Below are 21,681 nucleotides of genomic sequence, written 5' to 3'. Positions count from 1 at the left end.
TAAAACAAATTTTACTGTATCTGCAGGGAGAGAGATGGACGAGGGTTATCAAATCTCTCTTATACGTATGCATACGCACATACATATTCCAGCATCTGTTGTTTTACAAAAGAGAAATTCAGATATTGCACCAAAGGAAAAATATGTTAATAAAGAAAACACATTCCTACTTACTAGGGTTTTTTTTGTTTGTTTTTGTTTTTGTTTTTTTTTACCACAGGATCTTCAAATTAAAAAAAAAAAAAAATCCCTCATTATTTTATATTAGTAATAACCTAAGTATGAAGTCTGCTGTTAATCTTTTTTGGCTTGGAATGTTGTTATTATTGTGTTTTGTAATTCTTTGCAGAGCTGATGTATACAGTTGAGCTTGCTGGTGGGCTTGGTGCTATTCTGCTGCTGCTTGTTTGTTTAGTGACTATCTACAAGTGTTACAAGATAGAGATTATGCTCTTCTACAGGAATCATTTCGGAGCTGAAGAACTAGATGGAGGTAAGGCAGCCTTTCATTATGTTTCTTACCTTCTAAACATGCCTAATTCTCTCCATCAAGGCCCAAATTTAATTTCAGTTCAAGATGCGTTAGCAACTGCAATTTTTATTTCCCACTGACTTTAATATGCATTCCTCATACAGCACATTAGCAGCAATGACTACTCAGCTGATGTTTGTGCTGCTCTCTGGATCTTGAGGTGACACGTGTGTCTTTTAGATCCATACTCCCAACACCACATGAAAGTTACAAACACTGAGGTTTTCAAGGCTGTTCCTTTCTGTCAGTGCTGGTAGCGAGCTTCACCTTCTCTTAAGCATGGGAGTGTCCTCAGTAATTATATTCCCCTAATAGGTAGAGATTGGACAGAATTTCATGCTTCAATGGATCAGTTTCAATAAACTGTGCTGAGTGTTTGGGAGCGCACCCAACAGTCCATTTTCTTGAGTTCATTTACATAATCACTTGGAGAGCAGCTAATGGTCATTAACATTGTTTTGTGGTTCAAGGAAAGCCAGCTTTAACAAAAGTAGTCTGCAATGTATGCTCTGGACAGTGTCAAATGTATACATGTGTTTTCTTCTGTTTTTAAGAAACGAAGAAGGTCTTCTCTGCCCACTAATAAAACTGCTGCTGGACAGCAAACCCAGTTGAGCTTCAGGTTCTCATTAATTAGATTTGGTTTCTTGGGTCAGAGTTCTTGATGCTTTGTGCTACCGCTACATCTTTGATGACAGAACCTTCCTTTTACTGAAATACTGCTGAAAGTTATATTACAGTTCAAGGTAATAGTCTGTGGATAGCATTTGCTGTGTGATGTACTTTAAAAAATAGATACTGCACTGGCCAGATCTGTCACTGATACAGGACTAAAGTGACAGAAAAACTAAAGGTCTCTGTGTAAGGGAAAGGCTTCCATATTAAGATCATTAAGGAATGACCCACTCCCGCCTCCAATCTAAAAATGCACAAGAATTCAAAATAGAAAATGCTCAGAACAACAAAGAGAAGCAGAACATTAGAACACTTTGTATCCTGCCAGACTGACAAAAAGGGTGCATATTAGTGCAGCAACTCAGTGGGGAAAAAATACACACAACACATTACTTATTTTATAGAAGAGGAAACTGTGTCCCATCAGGACTGTGATTCATGAAGTATTTTGACAGACTCTCCTTTTTTTCAGAAGCTGAGTTCCTCCCTCATCCAAAATGCAACCCACACTTTGTAGGAACACGCTTACTTGCATGTATGAATTCAATAATAATCATATCATATTATGAAAGAAGAAACATATGGTTTAGTAATTGTTTAAATAGTTGCAATTTAATATTTTCTCTCTGTGTTGCAGTAATTCTTACTTTTACAGCTGTCAAATGTTACTTCAAATCTCTCCAATTAATTTGCAGACTTACTCTTAGCAACTGTTACACACCTGTCTCTCTCTCCTCTCACCCTTTACATCAGTGATCTAGGAATGGAAATGCTTTAATCATCCATTTTAAGTAACAAAATTTCAGTTTTTAAATTATACTGTTCTGGAATTCAAAGGAAAGAAAAATAACATGTTTGTTTTTCTGGGCAAATTTAATTTAATTTACAGGATAAAGCTTAGATTCTCCTTACATGCAGACTCATTGTTTGAGTGCTTAATTGAAGTAACACACTGGGAGAAATACTACTTGCAGATTCTCATAACAGAATACTGCAGCTTCTACTGTACTCAGTATACTAACAACATGGATAAAACCTACTGTGACAATGAGATACTGCAGCTGGAGTACTGAAGATACTTCTGCTCTGTCTCTTTCACCTATGCTTTTGCAGAATTAAGAAGATGGAGAGAAAATGCCCCACAGGAGGCCAAGCCACGGTTTGTGTGGAGATAAATTGCAGACATAAATTCAGGTCCTTTCAATTGTCTTTGCCTGTTACCAACAGGCACAAAATGCTGAACTGTAAAATCTTTTTCTGACCTGAACTCCTGCAGTGCCACAGCCAAGCGCCTACGTGCTATTCATCATTTACATCATGTGCTGGCATACTTCAGGATAGCACGTAGATAAGCAAACATCAAAATGTCACAGGCTTTTTGTGTTCACTATGGTGTATCCAGAGAGAATTTGAAATACTGTAGAAGTGAGGTCCAGTTGAAATTTTCCTTTAAAAATATTTATAAAATGCAATGCTTCATTTCTGAACAAGGCCTTCAAGATGCTGAATCTCATCATAGTTCCTCTTTCTTCTCCTTAGACACTAGTTTTTCTCATGCACGTTTGTGTGAGAGGCATGGGTAAATTGTGAGAAATAGTTGAAAAGAAAATATTTAACCCTTAAAACTTAATTTATTACTTTCTCTGAGAGTAATGGAGATTAAACAAGCATTCACAGATGCCAATTCCTCATTTCTGTATCTTGCATCCTTGAATTTCCCATTTTCTCTCATCTCAGCGACTCTGTTTTCCTCTCTTTTTCTCTCTCCAGCAAACACTTCAGCTCAGCCTTGTCTTCTGGGAAAGCCCTCTTTTTTCCCTTAGTTAACTCCCTTTCCTACTAAAGTAGAACATAATCAAATGAACACTGTGCGCTGGAGTTTTGTTAGTGGACTTCACCACTAATGTCTGACGTGTCTCCTGGGGAAACGGAACACAGGCAAAGCTCTCTGATCAATAGCAAAGCAACTTTACCACTTGAGGCTGCTTTCCCTCTCAGAGAGACAGCTCATCCCTATCAGTGAGATGGCTTGAAACCCCCAAACCTGTTTGACCAGCAAATCAATTTAAGATCTGATAAAATACATAATGAAGATGATACCCTTAAGTATCATCTTCAAATGTTCACTAATATTCTGAAAACAACAAAATTTTCAGAAATAGGTGCTTCAGTGGGAACTTCTGAGGGTTGGTCATTGTTAAATGGCAGGCAGAATCCTTTCTAGGTTTAAGACTCTAAATTTAGAAGTTTATTTTAAAAAGTCTTGTCCACAAGGTGTACTTTAAATATTAGCATGTCAAAATAAAGCCACTTCAAGAAGTGATGAATTCTTATGTTTTATTGTACATAGAGCCCTTACTTTACAGTTTTATACCAGATTAATCCTCCGATGTCTTAGCTGTTATTATTTCCATATTTTTGTTTTCCATGGATCTTCTTTGCTGCCTTTCTCAGTTTCAAATGAATTTAATAAAATAAGTGTTATATTTTAACTAGGAGTGAAGAGAAAAAAATGCAAGAAAACATTTGTAATTACCTTGGATCAAGACATACCCTAATTGCTTGCACTCTCTGGTCTTAAAAGCCTTTTGATATCAGAGGAGATACTACTGCTGTATAGAAATCCACTCTTTGTTTATGAGAGAGATGAAACCCAGGCCTCCTAAAATCTATGGAAATTTTTCCAGGGTTTTACCCAGGACAACTTCCTCCTTTAAGTGATTGTTTCTACCCATGAAATCATTCAAGGATCAGTCTCGAAGCAGGACAGCCACCAAGGCAGGCAGTGAGGAGAGAAAAGGGAGTCAGACCAGCAGCACTCCTTCTGACACTGCCTTAAAGTGTCCAGAAGGCTCCAATTCACCACAATTTCTATTTTGAAATTTTTCATGCTATTTCAAGACATGAGAGTTTCCAGTGGATGTTCAGACATCCAAATTCCAGCCTTAAGGTATATTGACAATAAATCCAGAAGGCTACAGAAGTTAGACTGGAAACTACATGACATGGACAGATGGGCAAAATTACTCAAAATCATGAATTGATATGTGTGTTTATATTCCAGGTTCCAGTTTCAGAGAAAAGAGCACACAATACATTTATGAGTAGAAAGTGCCCGCAGGCAATAAACACTGCCATTTTAGGATACATTAGTAACCAATTAACCTGATTAAAGTTTTTGTGTGAAGGAATAAATAAGCACTATCATCAGAAAGAAATTTTACATGAAGAGGCTGACATTAAAATTGGTAAGAATAGAATCATTTAGAGATGGGAAAGAAGATTGAACAAATGTGCTGTGAACACAGTTCTTTAATAAAAATTCATAACTATCTCTTGTCACAATCAGTCTGACTAGAAGCCCAGTTTGAGGGTTATAAACAATAGCAACAAAAATAAAAATATTCAGCTGATAACTAGAAAGAGAGACCTTTGTTTAACAGTTGATACAGCAACCTTCCAAATGTCTCTCAGTGCCTTTAGTTCCCATCAACTGTTTCTACAGTGTTGGGCAGGGTTCTCCCTGTGGTGTCTTTCACACTATGCTCAAATTTATTTGCAAAGGAAACATGGTAGAACAGGAGGACTAAGGTTTCAGACTACACACGGCCAGGCTTGATGTGTGGGAACCAAGGCCCTGGAGTTTCTCTGATTTCACTTTGTTTCCTTTTTTATTTTATTTTAAATTTTTTAAGAAGTGTTCCTAAGATGGTTGAGAAGTGTCATTGCTAAGCTAAATTTAAAATTTAGGAAATCTTCCTTGGATTCAGTATATGACATCTGTAGTGGTTGTTTCTGGGTTGAGAGTGTTGCACTCTATTAAAAAATGAGGTTTTTTTGTTTTCTGAGAGGAAGTAAATTCACTGCACAAATTAAGATGAGGTAAAAAACACTTCCCTGTGTTTTCCTATGTTTCACCCCAGTAAACTTCTCGTGAACCCAAGAAAGATAATGCTTTGAGATTCTTAATGCTTCAGTGGGACTTAGATGCTGACTTTCAAATACAGCTCTTTTCAGTGGCCTAGGCACCTGCTGAAGTGCCTGTGTTAATAATCACACTATGCAGGTACAGCTAGACTGAAATTACTGCTGAAGTTAGTGACTTTGCAATTACAGAGTCTTCTCTAGGGACTCATGGAATAAGTTTGCAGTAGCAGCCTCAGCACAGTATATGTATTCTTGATGGCTATTGGCAAATTGTGGCAATAAGAAATCCTACTCTATGAATATCAATTTCAATTTTTGTTAAAATCACCTGTAGAAAAAAATGCAGTCTTCATCATTCTAAATATTACTAGTTACAAAACAGGGATTTTCCTTATTTAATTACAATTTTATTGTTGAGTAATTGCCTATGTTAACTCTTAACTCTTTTTATTTATGTTATTTATTTACATCTGAAAAGCAATTCAAAGAATGAAATCTCAGTTTGTCTCCAATGAATATGGGATTTTCTAGTTTCCTTGAAACTTATTAATTCATATAAAAGATTCTGTATTTTCCTCTTTCCTTATTTTACTCTCTCCCTATTTTATGGTGTATAGAACCATTAAAAAAAAAAAAAAAAACTAGCGAGAAAACAGTCTATCATCTGAAGACTGAGATATCACCTGCTCCTCAGCCAGCAGCTCTGTCAAATGGCTCTGAGCTTTGAAGTTGTTTTTCTTGTTTTGTTGCTGTTGACAGCTTTTTGTTTGCTCTTTTTTTATTGTTGTTTTCAAAGGACAGATTTCCAAGGTAAGCAAGATGAAGACGAATACAGCATATTGGCATCCAGCATCTAGAACTATAGATTGAAAGCCTCTTTCCAAACCATTTCTCTCCTGAGGCGTTGTTTTTTTGTTTGTTTGTTTGTTTGTTTGTTTTTTGTTGTTGTTGTTTTGTACCTACAAAGAATTCCTTAATTTTTTTATTTTACTTACACCAACACTATCTCAGCTTCAGTTTTCACACTACATAACCCTATGATATAAGTACCATCATAGATCAGTTAAACTAAGGAGCATGCAAATAAACATGTATTTTATACAGGTAATTAGCTGGTTTGTTGAATTAGGATAATAACAAGTAGTCACTACTTCCCACTTTGTCAATTTAAGACATTTATTTTGTACATAAAAAAATTATATTCCTTCCTTTTCAGACCCTACATGACAATTGGTGACTTTCTGCTCTTTAAAAAAAGGATCTAATCTTTCATAGATATGTACTGTGCTGTGACTCCTAGGTAGTTACCATTCAGTCTTTCAGTACCTACTACTAATAATTTTTTCTCATACCAGCAAATAGTTCATGCAAAGCAAGAGAATATCTTCTATCACCATATTTTAGTTTTCATACATTTTAACATTCTGATAATTGTATATAAAAACTTCTGCATTTTCATGTTAAGAGCAATTTTTGAGATTAATGCTGCACCAGCTTTTTATATTAAAAGAAGAATTACTTCAATAGTAGTATTTAATTTAGTTACTAACTTCCATATTAATGAGAATGGCTTAGAAATAGTGAAGCTTTCCTCTTCGTTTAGCTACAAATAAGAAATCAGAGTAAGTACATGAGAAAAAAGTCACCTTTAATAACAGGTTATTCAGTTTAAATAAATAGTAATCTTATGTACCTACTGTTAAGAAATTTTAGTTGTAGTTATAGATAATAAGGAAAAATATACCTTAAAGGTGGCTGACAAATTAATAGGAAGGGAAAAAAATACATACTGCTGCCTTAGTATTTTTATAAATGTACCTCTTATGGGCAAAGGACATTTTTATTTTTCATGGTCTATGGTGTGCTGAGAATACTCAAGAACTGATTATACTTCTTTAACCCTTTTACCAGTGTTGCATTTATAACCTCCCTTCAGTTCACCATTTCCCACTTCAGGCAAGGATCTAGAATATCATTAGGAATACTCCATTTAAGAGGTACTTCACCATGACAAAGCTGATGTTGGCAGTTTTTTGTTGGTTTTTTTTTTTTTTAACAATAAAAAAGGCTTGGTATTTAAAGAACAAAAATTAAAGTAAATGATAAGGTGAGCATCACAATCAACAGTAAATAGTCTGAGGAAAAACAAAAGTGTTTTGAAAGACTCATAATGATTTGGTGTTTTTAATCATCCAAGAATTTGGGTTACCTTTTCATTGTTTTGAGGGTGATGAGCACTATTGCAACGTGAACATTAAATGTGGCCCCACAAATAATGAAACAGGTACAGAACTCTGTGAAATTTTGAAAACTCACCCCTTTCAAACTCTTGCTGAACACAGTGTGTTTTCAAAGACATTCAAAGACTGCCTCACAGCAGTTCCCTGTAGTACCTGCAGAATCCGTTCTGTCATTTCTAAGGACCCCACTCAAAACAACTGATTAAATCAGTGCATTGCTCCTAGATGAGTACCTGAGTCTTTACAATGCTGACACATGTTCTGACACATCAGCTGTCAGTCTTCCATTGATTCACAAAACGAAGATCTGGGAAAGCCAGAAGTGTCTCCAGCTACTCCTGGCTACAGAGCAGCCCATGTGTTGTCTGCTCTCTTTGGAGCACTGGGTATTCCTGAAGTCGCTGTTAATGACTCTGGGGGATTACAGGACACAAAAAGGTGTGGGCTGACCCTGGTGTACAGCTTCAGTAAAATAAGATTCAGATCTATCAATGCTATGAAATATTGCATTGTATGTTTCTCTTTATTTTGATCAGTCAATCTGTCTTGTGCTATAACATACCATGCCAGCTGGGAATCCAGACTTGTCATCTGCTGGAACATGGTTGATAAGAAAAAAATAACTTTATGGAGGTACTTTTCTATTTTTAATTTTTCATCTATATATAGTTTTCTGTACTCCATTATCAGAAATAGCTGCAATGCTTAAGGTAAATGAAACCTCAAAAGCCCCAAATGCCGTCCCCTTGGAGGACAACATGCAAATTGCTAGAAAACATGTACATATATAATCAAAATTCAAAGTTGAATCTGCCTGCTGGTCCCTATAGAAGAGGAAAGTAGATGCATATGGAGTCTGGGTTTCATTTCATGCTTACATTGAGCCTTTAAAAGACTACTGCTGAGCACATCCTCAGAATAACAAGCAGCGTTTACGACTTCATCCTCTAAAAATTTATATCACTTCTGCAGCATTAACCCTCTAGAAAATTACAGGGAATATGATCATTTCTACATTTGGATGATCACTGAAATAAATGGACAGGATTAAAGAATGCATGTTGCAGTGATGCAGCAGGTGTTTTGGCTAAAATCCTGAGCCACCGGATGAAATCGTGTCTCCATTTGTTCTTAATGAATCTGGCATTTCACCTTCAATGTCTACCCCTAAGACTGATCCAAACAATTTTTTCTGACCTTTGGCTGAGTCCGTGAATGTTACTCAGTGTCCTTACTTTGAACTCCATACAACAATTAAAATGCCATGGAAAAGTTGATACTTCACAGCCTGTTTGACCAGAGTCTTGAAGTACAAGTGGTCTCTGGTTGACTGACGTGCATTATGCTCGTAGCATAGGCCAGGTCTCACCTCACTGTTGTACCAAACTAATCCAGAGCTTCAAAGTATTCTCATAACTGTTTACAAGATACTGATTACAAGATAGAAATATTATTATTTTTCATTAAATTTGCCCGTGCAAGGTCTGCTTTATGTTTCATTTCAGGCTTTTCAGTTAATGGATACAAGAGAGCTTCACAAAAATGGAGGCTGTTGAGCTGAAGAGCTTCATCCTAGTTGTATAATACCTAGTAAGCAGTGGAAAACAACTACAAACCTCATAACCAGAAAGGATTAATTGTCCATTCACAAGGAATGGGAAGAGGTAAAAAAGCCTCTTCCCATCTACAGCAAAAATTATTGCCATCGTATGGTACTGTATGTCATACTCAGATGTGTTTACTGAATTAAAGGACAGCTATTGCATGAAACAGCTTCTCAAAGTACCTGGACATAAAGCTAGAAGAATTTGTTCTGTTATGTTTCTATAAAAAAGAATCCTGAAACAGTTAAGGGAAGAACAATGCTTTCAGGTACAAAAGTCTATGTAGAAAATTGCTCTAAAACTCCATGGGAAAAACAAAAGTTTCAGATGAAATGATCAAAATCCCTGCATTTGATAATTAGAAGGTATTTTTCTTCCTAAGTCTGGGAGGAAACAGGCAGTGAGTAACTATATTTCAGCTTATTGCTAATGCACAGGAACCTGACAGCAAGAAATCTTTGAGCAAGAAAGTGCAGAAACAGTCAGTCACATTTGCACTCTGAGAATACTTGGATAGAAGACTTCATTGTTTACTGACATGGGGAAATGAGGAAATTTTCTCTTTGTAAAATTAAGTTTGGGATGCTACCAGATTTTTTTCACTTTTGGATTTTTGCCTTTCTATTCTGCAACTAAATATTTGTTCCAGACATCATATAAAGTGATTGTGTACCCAAATCTGGGAGGATTTATTAATTACCGTATTACACAGTAATATCAAGTCCTTTGTGACTTGATTGTGATTAGGAGAAGATTAGGAAATTTCTGATTAAATTTTGTTTGTTTAGTTTCTGTTTGGTTGGTTGGTTGTTTTGGAAAAGGAAGATATGCTGAGACCAAGTCATTTTTCAAGTGTAAAATATCTCTTTCGGCGAACAGTCAAGAAAACAGAAAGCTATGGCGAATTTACTGCATACTTGCTCTGAGTCTGGGGTCGCCTGGATTTGCTATTATTCAAAAGAAGGCGTAGGTGGAATAGAGCCTGACAGCAAAGCGTGTGCAGAGCCTCCTGCTTCCATGTGACATGGCCAAAAGACTGTCAAGATGAGCCCCAGCTGCCAGGCTTTGACTCAGACACAAGAACCCGATGGCTGCAGGCTCCCTCTCTCAGTCCACTGAGACAGCACATTAAAATAAATTAATTAATTAATTAAAAAGGAAAAAAAAAAACCACAAGTGAAGATCAGAAGGATCTTTAGTATATAGACATCAGCTCCACAAACCATGATCAGAGAGGTCATCTACTCTGTGTTAAAATACTTCCCTGGAGGAGGGAGGCATGTGATCATACCCTGTGTATCCCAGGCATCTCACATTTTTAGAATTGTCTGCTTATGCCAGTATGTCAGCCCATTAGATAACAAAATTACCGCATAAAGTAATTCTGCTGTAAATTGAGCTTTCTACTTTTCACCAAAGTTAAAAATAACTGGCAGATGGGGAGTATAATAGCTCAGGAAAACCACCGTGCTAAATCATCTAACAGTTTCCCAGACTGGACTACACATCTAGCTGTACCGGAGTTTAAATAAATTTGTGATTGCTTGAACCCATCTGTACATGTGCTCTAGATCCTGCCCCTCTTAGACTTTCAAATACTATTAAAACTAGGGAACTAGGGTTGAAAGAAGTGTTCCCTGCAATCATGGATAACATAGCTATAGTCAGTAGGAATGCTGGGTCCTTCATGATGAAAATTATGAAGTTATGAAAATTATTATTTCAAATATAATATAATAAAATAAAATACATTAGAGTCATGATAATATGTGCAAGAAAGTTGTGGCATAGTGTGAATAAGTTTGCCTCAAATTAAGAACGTGCAAACTGTCTTCACAGACAATATCCTGGAGCCTTCAAAACAGTCTGAACGCTGCATTATTTTTTATCATTCATCCCTTTGAGAAATGACACATTTTCATATTTATTCAAAGGCTGCCAATGGATTAATGCTTCTCTAAAATATGTAATATCATTATGACCGTTACTAAGGCGATAAAAGAAAATGGCATGGCCACATCATTATTATGTAAGTTGTAGTGATTTCTCCATATATCTCCTGACCTTTCTATGTGTTAACACTGTTGCTGGGCTGACTATCCTACTGTAGAGTCAGAACCTGTTCTGTAATCTCTCACTAGTTTGCATATGATCCTTTCAATGGCAATATCAGAGGCATTAGGTGCTTCTTTGTCATGAAGGATTATGGTTTCACAAGTCCTGAAATCATAGAATCATAGAATTACTCAAGTTGGAAAGGACCTCAAAGATCATCAAGTCCAACCGCAGCCTAACCATAGTACCCTAACTCTAACAACCCTCTGCTAAATCATATCTCCGAGCACCACATCCAAACAGCTCTTAAACACATCCAGGGATGGTGACTCAACCACCTCCCTGGGGAGCCTATTCCAGTGTTTAACCACCCTTTCTGTAAAGAAGTGTTTCCTAACATTCAACCTAAACTTACGGTGGTGCAACTTGAGGCCATTTCCCCTCATCTTGTCACCTGTCACCAGTGAGAAGAGACCTACCCCGCTGTCACTGTAAACACCTTTCAGGTACTGGAAGAGAGTAATAAAATCTCCCCTCAGCCTCCTCTTCCCCAGACTAAAAAGCCCCAGCTCCCTCAGCCTCTCCTCATAGGGCTGATTTTCCAAGTCCTTCACTAGCCTCGTTGCCCTTTTCTGGACTTGCTCCAGTACCTCCATGTCCTTCTTGTACTGAGGTGCCCAAAACTGAACACAGTACTCGAGGTGAGGCCTCACCAATGCCGGGTACAGGGACAGGATGACTTCCCTAGTCCTGCTCACCACACCATTCCTGATACAAGCCAGGATGCCATTGGCCTTCTTGGCCACCTGGACACACTGCTGGCTCATGATGAAATAATGGATCAAAGGAAGGCATTATTTATCTTGTTTGTTGGTGGTGTTGGTTTTTGCTGTTCATTATTTTTTGTAAACATAACAATCCAACAGATAATTTCACATAAATTGTGTAGGAGAGAAAATGAAGCACACGGTCGTTTCATTGGTTTTGAACATTTGAAAGAAGTTTTACCATTTTGTCTTCTGCAGATTTTAATGAGCACAGTATGAATGGTTCCTTGGAAGGAAAAGTGGACAACTCAAGACTTGTGCCTGCTCTTTAATTTTGCTTATACACTTTGCACCCTTCCTACTTTTGGCAGGCTTTTCCAAATAGTACAACCAAAGTAGAAAAAAATACAAAAAAAAAAAAATACAAAAAAAAGATTGGTTGAGCAAAAAAAATGAAGTCAGCATTGAATGAATGTAGCATCACTTATACCACATGGTAGAGTATTCAATCAGGTCTCTTTTACAAGCAATTGATATTCTTGATCGCCTGGGCATAATGTTGTCAAGAGAGTTAGAAGGATGTTAACATTTCATTAATCTTGCCATTGATTTTTTTCTGCATTCTTCACAACAGAATTCAAAACGTGACCTCTTATTCCACTGAATTAGTTCCAGAGCACTTGGCATTGTCGACCTCTTAATGAAAATTAATGATGACTTTTTTGATTCAGTCTTTCAAGTAAGCACACCAAGCACATTTAAGATACAGACACATATATTTCACTTAATTGAAATGAAATAATACACTGTTAAAGACCAAAATGTACATTAATGTACCATTAAATTAGCATATTTAAGCACATAGAATTCAGGATATTTAAACTGCATAATTGGGATCTGATGCTACAAAGGTCTAAGTTTGGCAATAATCCCAGACTTGGGAAAATAATGAATTTTACAAATAAATCTATGCACATGTTTAGAACATTTTAAGCCTTAAATTTATAGTGAAAATTTGACAAAACTGAAATATTTTTACTACGCAAGAGAAAGAATTGTTCATTTGTATGGGTATTTCCATGCTCTTCTATTTTAAAGCTAGGAAACAATTTGGATTCTTTCAGTGACTTTTCTTCTGTGCTTGCAAGCTGCAACCAGACAGCTGAGTGGATTTCCTTCATACAGAGCTTCACGCAAATATTTATGCACAAACTGAGTTCAGTGTATGGGTATGGATCCCTTCTGTTTTGCATCCATGTAAGTAAGGATTAACTCTGCTAGGTGGAACATGAAAGATGGATGGTTTAATAACTGGAGATTAGGCAAAACTTGCTATTTTATCTAAACAATTTACCATTCCTGAGAAATTCTTTGAGGAATAATTCCTGGGCAATCATCTAAGCAATATGCAAGAAAAGCAAATAATCTAATTTACTTTTTTTCCTGTATTTCTTCAGACAACAAGGATTATGATGCATATCTATCCTATACCAAAGTGGATCCTGATCAGTGGAATCAAGAAACTGGAGAAGAAGAAAGATTTGCTCTTGAGATCTTACCAGATATGCTTGAAAAGCATTATGGATACAAGTTGTTCATACCAGACAGAGATTTGATTCCCACAGGAAGTAAGTCAAGTCTTTATGTTTGTGTATTTCCTACACAACATATGCTGTGGTTGTATATATTATTTAAGTATTAAATCTATGCTTGATCCTTTGGAATATCATCTTAACTCCATCATCTTATGGAATAAGATAAGCCACCAAATATGCTTGATGTGCATTTCCTAGATAAGAGGATTATATTTTACTAAGTGTATTATATTCATTGAAGGTGAGACAGTGCAGATAGGGCATGCATAGGTAATGGAAATTAATGAGATTAATATTTATTCACAGATTTTTTTAGAGCCTTCACATCTAGGAATTAATAAAGAGGTTTTTATTTTCTATTCCTAAGTGTTTCCCTGGAAATATATCCATCACACTAATTTAAAAATAACTAAATAATTAATTATCACTATCCATCTGTATAGAGACTCAGACAGGAAGAAAACAGTTGTCTTTGGACTAAGGCAAGAGCTGAGAGAAGACATCTGCAGCAGAGTAAATGAAAGACTGCTGGTGGTATTCACTGTAGATAAACATGTAGTAGAGGCACTGGATCATTTTCAGAGATTGAAATTGAGAATTGATTCCAGCTGAAATAAGTAGATCTTCTTCATATATAGCGTATTCCAACCTATGCTCAGTAGTGTTTGTAAGTTGCAGTTCATAACTTCAGTTGTAGCTATTTATAAAACTACTAAGTTCAAAATATTTTATTGAATTTATAAGAAAGGGTGCCTGATATAAGTAAAACACAATCTAAATCATAAGCACATGGGTATTTTCAAATTCACAGCATCCTAAACATTCATTTGCAGGACACACTCTGTTTCTGTGAATGCATGAAAGGAAAAGAAGAATATAATGCATCGGTAGACCTTAAAATATCATTTGATTTCAGGCTGACAATAAAACACAGCTTCTGCTCTGTTGCCTATCTGGGTGACTTCTTTTTATAAAATGGTGATGGATAAAATGATGATGGACACACTTGTTCCAGTAAAGATATAGGCACAAATTGACAATTCATCTACAAACACTACCAAAACATAGCCCAAGGGGAAATAAATATTTCACTGAATCATAAAATGTTTGAGGTTGGAAAGGACTTCTGGATGTCATCTGCTCCAGCTGTCTTGTTCAAGCAGGGTCACCCAGAGCAGGGTATCCAAAAAACCTTGTCCTGGCAAGCAAAGCTGGCATATTTGAAAGTGAGGTTTTTGAAGCATTAGGTGGACTTTTCTGGGAGAAGGGAGTTTTCTTCTGTTGTTTCTCTCCAGCCTACAGGAATGAAGTATTTTCTTGCCTTGATTTTTGAGCAATTGTCTTATTTTGTAGCCTATATTGAAGACGTGGCAAGATGTGTAGACCAAAGCAAGCGACTGATCATCGTCATGACTCCAAGTTATGTGGTAAGAAGAGGCTGGAGCATCTTTGAACTGGAAACAAGGCTTAGGAACATGTTAGTCACAGGAGAAATCAAAGTGATACTGATTGAATGCAGTGAACTGCGAGGAGTTATGAACTATCAGGAGGTTGAGGCCCTGAAACATACCATCAAGCTCCTCACTGTCATTAAATGGCATGGACCAAAATGCAACAAGTTGAATTCCAAATTCTGGAAACGTTTACAGTATGAAATGCCTTTCAAGAGGACTGAACCCATCACACACGAGCAGGTTTTAGATGTCAGTGAGCAGGGGCCCTTTGGGGAACTACAGACAGTCTCTGCAATTTCAATGGCTGCTGCCACCTCTACTGCTCTTGCCACTGCTCATCCAGATCTACGCTCCACCTTTCATAATACATATCATTCACAGATGCGCCAGAAACACTATTATCGAAGCTATGAATATGATGTACCTCCTACCGGCACCCTGCCGCTTACCTCAATAGGTAACCAGCATACCTACTGCAACATCCCTATGACACTTATAAACGGGCAGCGGCCACAGACAAAAACTAACAGGGAGCAGAATCCAGACGAGGCTCACACAAACAGTGCGATACTGCCCCTCTTGCCACGGGAGACCAGTATATCAAGCGTCATTTGGTGACAGAAATGCAAGGGGCTGTCCATCCCCTTGAGTAGAAGCTGAGTCTGCAGTCCGGTGCCTGGAACTACATCCTCGACTGCTGCTGTTAAACATGCATTACAATCGATAATATATGAGGAAAAACAGGGTCTTGTACATACGTTTTTTGCAATTTCTTTGTAGCATCGGTCTTCCTGTTTTACCCATGTTCTCTTCCCATACACATTTTCGACTTTGTTTTATATGTCATTGGAATTTGTATATTTACATTTTTTTAAATGAAGAGACTGCTGTATAGATAGGATACTTTTTTGCTTCATTAGTATAGTTTTAGAGGTTTTTTTTGTTTGTTTTTAACCTCTCTTGGGAATGCTTGGACAAAGCTATGTTGATATCAGAAGCACCATCCATTTTGTTGGCCTGCCTAGCCTGATTCCTGAAGGCCATGCCTGCTGCAGTTCACCTGTTTTGGGTAATATTTGTTCTTAGAATGACCCCATCCCTCACTGAGAGCTTCTGTTTCATTTCTTCTCCTGTAATGTGCATTGCTCCTTCCCTGCCCTTACAATGGCCCCATTTGGGGTAACACTACAGTCTGTTCATCTAACATTTAACTTGGTAGAAACTTGTCAAACAACAGAATATACCCAATCTGTATCGATTGCTTCACAGTAGTCACTACAGAGTGTGTAGAAAATAGAGATGGTTTGATTTTTGCTTTCTTGGGGGTTTGATTTTTTTGTTTTTGTTTTAAGAATGAGTCAATTGTACTCCTTTTATAAATATGAAAGCAAACCCTATTTTTAACACTTCCAGGAAAAGTATTAATGTGGTCGTGGATTTTATTTTTAAGCATTTGACTTTTTTCTTTCTCCCCTTTCAAAACCCTGCAAATAAGATCATTTCCAATTTTTAGGCAAGTAAGACAAGTGAGGCAATAGGCACTGAATTGCAGTTAGTCTGATATTTACAGTGATGATTTCCAAACCAAAGGGGAATAAAAAGGCAGTATCATAGATGGTTACTACTTTGTATTAAAGTAAGTGTTATTTTCTGAAAAAGGAAGAGCAAAACATTATTTTGCTGTGGATTGCCGAGTCCCCTTGTATTTTAATGTTCAAAATTGTACTTGCTTTAAAATGATATATTCAAGATGAAAAAATATTATTTCATTTGGTTTTAGCTTGTAATGATAAGTAAAGCTTAATTTTAACATGCTTTCAGTAAGAACTCAGGCAAAAAAAAAAAAAAAACAAAACAAAACCAGAAACATGAACACCAACAAATATAATTGTTTTCAGAATAAACTTTATTTATACAAAATTAATATTTAAATAAGACTTTGAAGTATTAAAAACAATTTATCCACTTTAATGAATAAATAAATTAGTTTTATTTTTTATGTATGATTCTATCTTTGAGGAGTTGCAAATAATGCGTTTATCACGGTTGCCAGGGAAGAAACAAACCACTGTCTTTATATCTGGACATCTTTAAGGCAAATGAAACAAGTGTCTTATATTTTAAATAATGGAAGGGTCCTTTCTGGTTTGAGAAAGAGCACAGAGCACTGTTGTAGCTGTACAAGCTATTCAGGCCAAGCTGCCTGCCAGTCTCTGCTAGCAGAAGCAGAGGAGCAGAGGCAGAATTGCTGCTTGCAGCACACTCTCATAGAGTCGTGGGTTTGATTGACTCTGGCAGAAATATAGCTGGTAGCCTGGCAGACAAACCTGATCGTCTCCTTCTTCAATTAATTAGCTTTAGAAATTTTTATGGTAACTGACTGATATCAGCCAATATAAGGGATGTGTGGGTTTTGTTCATCTTAATTGTCTCAAGGAGAAAAGTACAGCTTATATTTTAGTCTTCTTAATGAGAAGTAATGGGTAGAGAAGAGGCAAACTGCAGTTCGGGGGATGTTTGTGGGAGTAATCCAGAACTGACAGTGTGGGAGGATGTAACTATGATCGTGTTGTGAAAGTCAAGAAGTCTCAGTATGTGCATAACAAGCCAATAGAGCTTTGGGATGTGCACTGATTTTTGTTTGCTTTAAAATGTTCATTTCTCTGACAATTTGCTCAAATCCTTTTCTACAATCTATCATGGTGTCTCCCTCTGGACATGTGCCAGGTGTCCACAGAATGGAAATGAAGCTGCCAGGCCAGATGAAATTCTAAAAGAGCTTTGCACTTTTGTTTTCTTCATAGTGTAAGAAAGCTATTATTTATTCACACTTACAGGCACCTGTCAGGCACTGATGGCATTTTTCTTCATTTAACTGAATGCCAAATGTACCAGTACCCTCTAAAAACAATCCTTTTTTTTATTTTTTATTTTATTTTTTTTTCCATTTTCCCTCCCTCTTACATGCCCTGGAGAAAAGACTGGGATGTGGAATAAATGTAGAATGTAACTATCTGACCACAGACATTTTTAGGCAGTGTTAGGTAGTTTTTTCCTTAGCCACATGGGGAATACTTTTCTATTTTAATGCAGATTTAAGCACTTTGAATAGCATGATTCAGGGGTTGATGGATACTATCTGATATTCACAGTACTTTTTTAAAAAAAGAGGTTTTATTTATAATACTTCGATCATAATGTTAAAAAAATAGGAAGAAAGAAAGAAGGAAGGAAAGAAAGAGAGAAGGAAAGAAAAGAAGAAAGAAATTGAGAAGTTATCTATTACTTCAAAAACATTCCTTCTTAGTATTCCTCCTCTATGAACAGCTCTTTGTGGGAAACAGTGAAGGAAACTGTTGTGCATTCAACATAATCTATGTTTGACAAAAGGTCTATTGGAACAAAAAATAAAATGGAAAAAAAAAAATCAAAAAACTTTCCTTGCCCTAGGGTTTAGGCTCCATCCTTTATCGATGAAGGTGGTTTTGACCCTACAGTCTGAAGTGTGCATGCAATAGACACTTTAATGATTTAGCCATAAACAAATAGCACTTTATTTTTAAAACTGCACAGTGTGATGATTGGAGAAACTTACTCTGGCTTGTCAAGGATTTGGGGTCTGTACATGGATTCTATGCACATGATTTACACAAATGTGGCGCTTTATAATCTGTATTATCAGAGTAATCCTTGATGTGAAACTAAAGGACTCCGTTGTTCAACATATGGAAAATCGGTTTATAGGTCCTGGCAGCACATGCAGCTTGACGTAAATGGAGAGCTGTATAAAATGAAGCTAATTATCTTGAAGGCAAAGTGCATTGCTAGGTCTGATTCTGTTCTCAGTTGTAGCAGTACGATTTGAGAATAAATCTAATAAAGCTGAATGAGTGTAAGATGAATTTGTGTGAGAAAAGAAAATTGGAAAGGCAAAAAGAAAAGGAATTCACATTTGGAGGCTGTGACAAGCCGGTTGCAGATTGTCTTCTGAATTTTAGTATGGACCCAGTTCTCACCCGGCAGCAAACATCAAGTGCAAACTATGATTTTTCTATTACTATACAGCTGTGAAAATCACATGTATGCTACGTGATTAATGATAATCAACTTCAAAATAATTGGAAAGCCTGTTTTATCTGCTTGATTAAAATTTACAAAATTTTACTTGAATATTGTGCATTACTGACATATAAATTATAGATAGATCAGTGAGATTGTACAATACTGGCCTGGTAAACAGACTTATTTTGTTCTTAAATTATAAGTAGTCAAGCTAGAAAGGCTAAGGAGAATTTAATTAAGATCCAAAGAAGAAAAAAAAATAACAGCAGTAATGTAAGCTAAAAAATAGGATAAAGGCCAACGGAGAATAAAGGTCAAAATACCCACCTGTTCCTTGACTGTATTGTGGCTTTTTTTGTCATGCAATGCGCTGTACTCTGGCTGACCTACATAATGCAACTGGTATTTTTGGGGCCCATCCAGATAGATGAGCAACACAAATGTATCCCCATGTGCCTAATAGACTCCTGAATGATTTGCACTTGCCAGTTGTCTAGCACAGAGTTTTTGTTGCATCCACTATTGGCATAATAGAGAGAATGGCAGAAATCTGACAGCGCTAAAAACAATCTCTGTGGCAGGCTTAGTTTATTATCCATTGTAACTATATGCCTTCAAACTCACCCCCTATCTGATTTGCTGTTATTAGAACACTTTTTATAACCCATTTTTCAGATGAGCAAGAGATCAGTTTGGCTAGAGTCAGAAAAACCTAAGCATTTTCACAGCAATAAATCTGCTTGTATAATGATTGGTTTTTTTTTTGTTTTGTTTTGTTTTTGGTTTTTTCCCATCAGTTGCAGCTCTTCACATCCTAAATAGCCCACTGAGTGGAGATTGAATGATGGACATTTGAGACGTGATCTGTCATTTGAGATTCATTACAGGGTTTGTACATTGGACTTAGGACCAAACTGCCACTTGTGATGTCATTTTGCTGGGCTATTTCCTTTTGGCTCTGGCTATAGCCTCAAAGAAAATGTGTTGGCAGCCTTGTGCTCCTCTAGCTGGCCTTTGTTTGATGGTCCAGAACTTGGAGCTGTTGCCCTGGGTAGTAAAACTAATTTGAATGTTTCTGGTATCAAGAACTTTCCTATGCTTTTTGTTTGTTTAAATTCTGTTTGTGACATTTCTGATCTTTGCTCTGGAGCAATAAGCACTGTAGGTGGGAGGTCAAGAGTCCATTGACCTATGTAGTAGTCAGGGCATAAATTACGAAAGCAGGCCTGATAACTTGTTTGAAACATGCACAAATTCTGCAGCTGATCGTATTACTAAAAATTAAGCACACTGAGATATAGAACTGTTGAAGACAAATATTCTGTTTATTACTACAACTATATTCAGTTCAAGAGCATTCTTACATTAAAAAACCAATACCCTAGATAAAATAATTTCAGAAGCATTCGATAGTTAAAAATATATATTTTGGTAGAGTATGAGTAATATGATTCTCTAAGAACTAAATGGTATATGAAATAGGTAATCTTCAACTATTTCTGAGCTTAAAGTAAGCATAAACACCTCTTTGGCTGGTCACTGGTATTAGGAAAACAACCTGAAGTTAAATTTCAGAGCCAGGAATTTGACAGAAATATTCTTTACATTATTTTACTAAGACATATCTCTTACCAACGAAGGCATGACAGAATGAACTCAAAAATTACTGCAGAAAAAAAAAAAAAAGGATATGTTTTTTTAACATTACTACATTACCCTTTCCTTTCCTTTCCTTTCCTTTCCTTTCCTTTCCTTTCCTTTCCTTTCCTTTCCTTTCCTTTCCTTTCCTTTCCTTTCCTTTCCTTTCCTTTCCTTTCCTTTCCTTTCCTTTCCTTTCCTTTCCTTTCCTTTCCTTTCCTTTCCTTTCCTTTCCTTTCCTTTCCTTTCCTTTCCTTTCCTTTCCTTTCCTTTCCTTTCCTTTCCTTTCCTTATTTTCCTTCCCTTCCCTTCCCCTCCCTTCCCTTTCTTTTTTCTTTTTTTCTTTCTTTTTTTTACTTTAAATCAAATGTTAGCTCTTTTCCTTCTTCTCCAGTCATTCAGATAAAATAAATGCCTACCAAGCCCTCAGTCCCTAGTACATTTGGAGGTGGATAAGGCAGTGCAAGATGGTGCAAAGGGCTGCAGCACATGACCACAGTTGAGGATCTCTGCAGACCTGGAGCACCCACAGCGTCCTTTGCCTAGTCAGGAGGGTAAAAATGAAACTACGTTCTCAATACATCACCACGTTTCTCCTGCTATAGGAGTGAAAACAAAGATGAACCTAGAAAGAGATTATCTTATCAGGTTAGGGCGCAGTTTAGTACAAGGCAATTAGAAGAAGTTGCTGTGTGGAGCAGATAACCTCAGATCTGGACTCCCTCACAGCAGCTCCCATCCTATCCCATCCCACTCCACCCCACGCCACCCGATCCTCACCCTTCCCATCCCATTCCATCTCATTCCATTGTGTTCTCTGCACTTGCCTTTCAGGGTGTGTAAAAAGTACAGAGCTTGCCATGAGCCCTCAGATTGGGGTACACTTGAAAAGTCTTTGCAGGAAGTATATTTCTTCTCTCCCATGAAGAGAGCAAAGCAAAGCAGGAGCAAAGCAGTATTTATATTTGTGTGTATATGCTCTCAGTTCACATGCCATTCTTTACATCTCCACAGAATGCTCATATGAAGTAATATCCTGATACTTGCTGTGAAGAGAAAATGAGGTTTTAAAAGGTCAGTTTGGGCTCAAAATATCCTCATGCTTCTGCCATATAGCTCCAGGGTATGACAG

At 36.8% G+C, this 21,681-nt stretch overlaps 1 protein-coding gene across 2 annotated transcripts in view; it reads left to right on the top strand.

Moving 5' to 3' along the window:
* IL1RAPL1 (interleukin 1 receptor accessory protein like 1) overlaps positions 1-16,848 on the top strand; it is a 702,165-nt gene extending 685,317 nt beyond the window's left edge. For both annotated transcript variants that reach the window (XM_425563.8, XM_046903219.1), the window contains exons 9-11: positions 350-493; positions 13,258-13,428; positions 14,749-16,848. In XM_425563.8, the coding sequence (XP_425563.3) occupies positions 350-493; positions 13,258-13,428; positions 14,749-15,467 (1,034 nt within the window). In that variant the 3' untranslated portion in view covers positions 15,468-16,848. The remainder of the gene's footprint in view (positions 1-349; positions 494-13,257; positions 13,429-14,748) is intronic.
* The last annotated feature ends 4,833 nt before the right edge of the window (positions 16,849-21,681 follow it).

This window comes from Gallus gallus, chromosome 1, assembly GCF_016699485.2.
Source record: "Gallus gallus isolate bGalGal1 chromosome 1, bGalGal1.mat.broiler.GRCg7b, whole genome shotgun sequence".
NCBI classification, from domain to species: Eukaryota; Metazoa; Chordata; class Aves; order Galliformes; family Phasianidae; genus Gallus; species Gallus gallus.
This window is presented reverse-complemented; position numbering and strand designations above follow the sequence as displayed.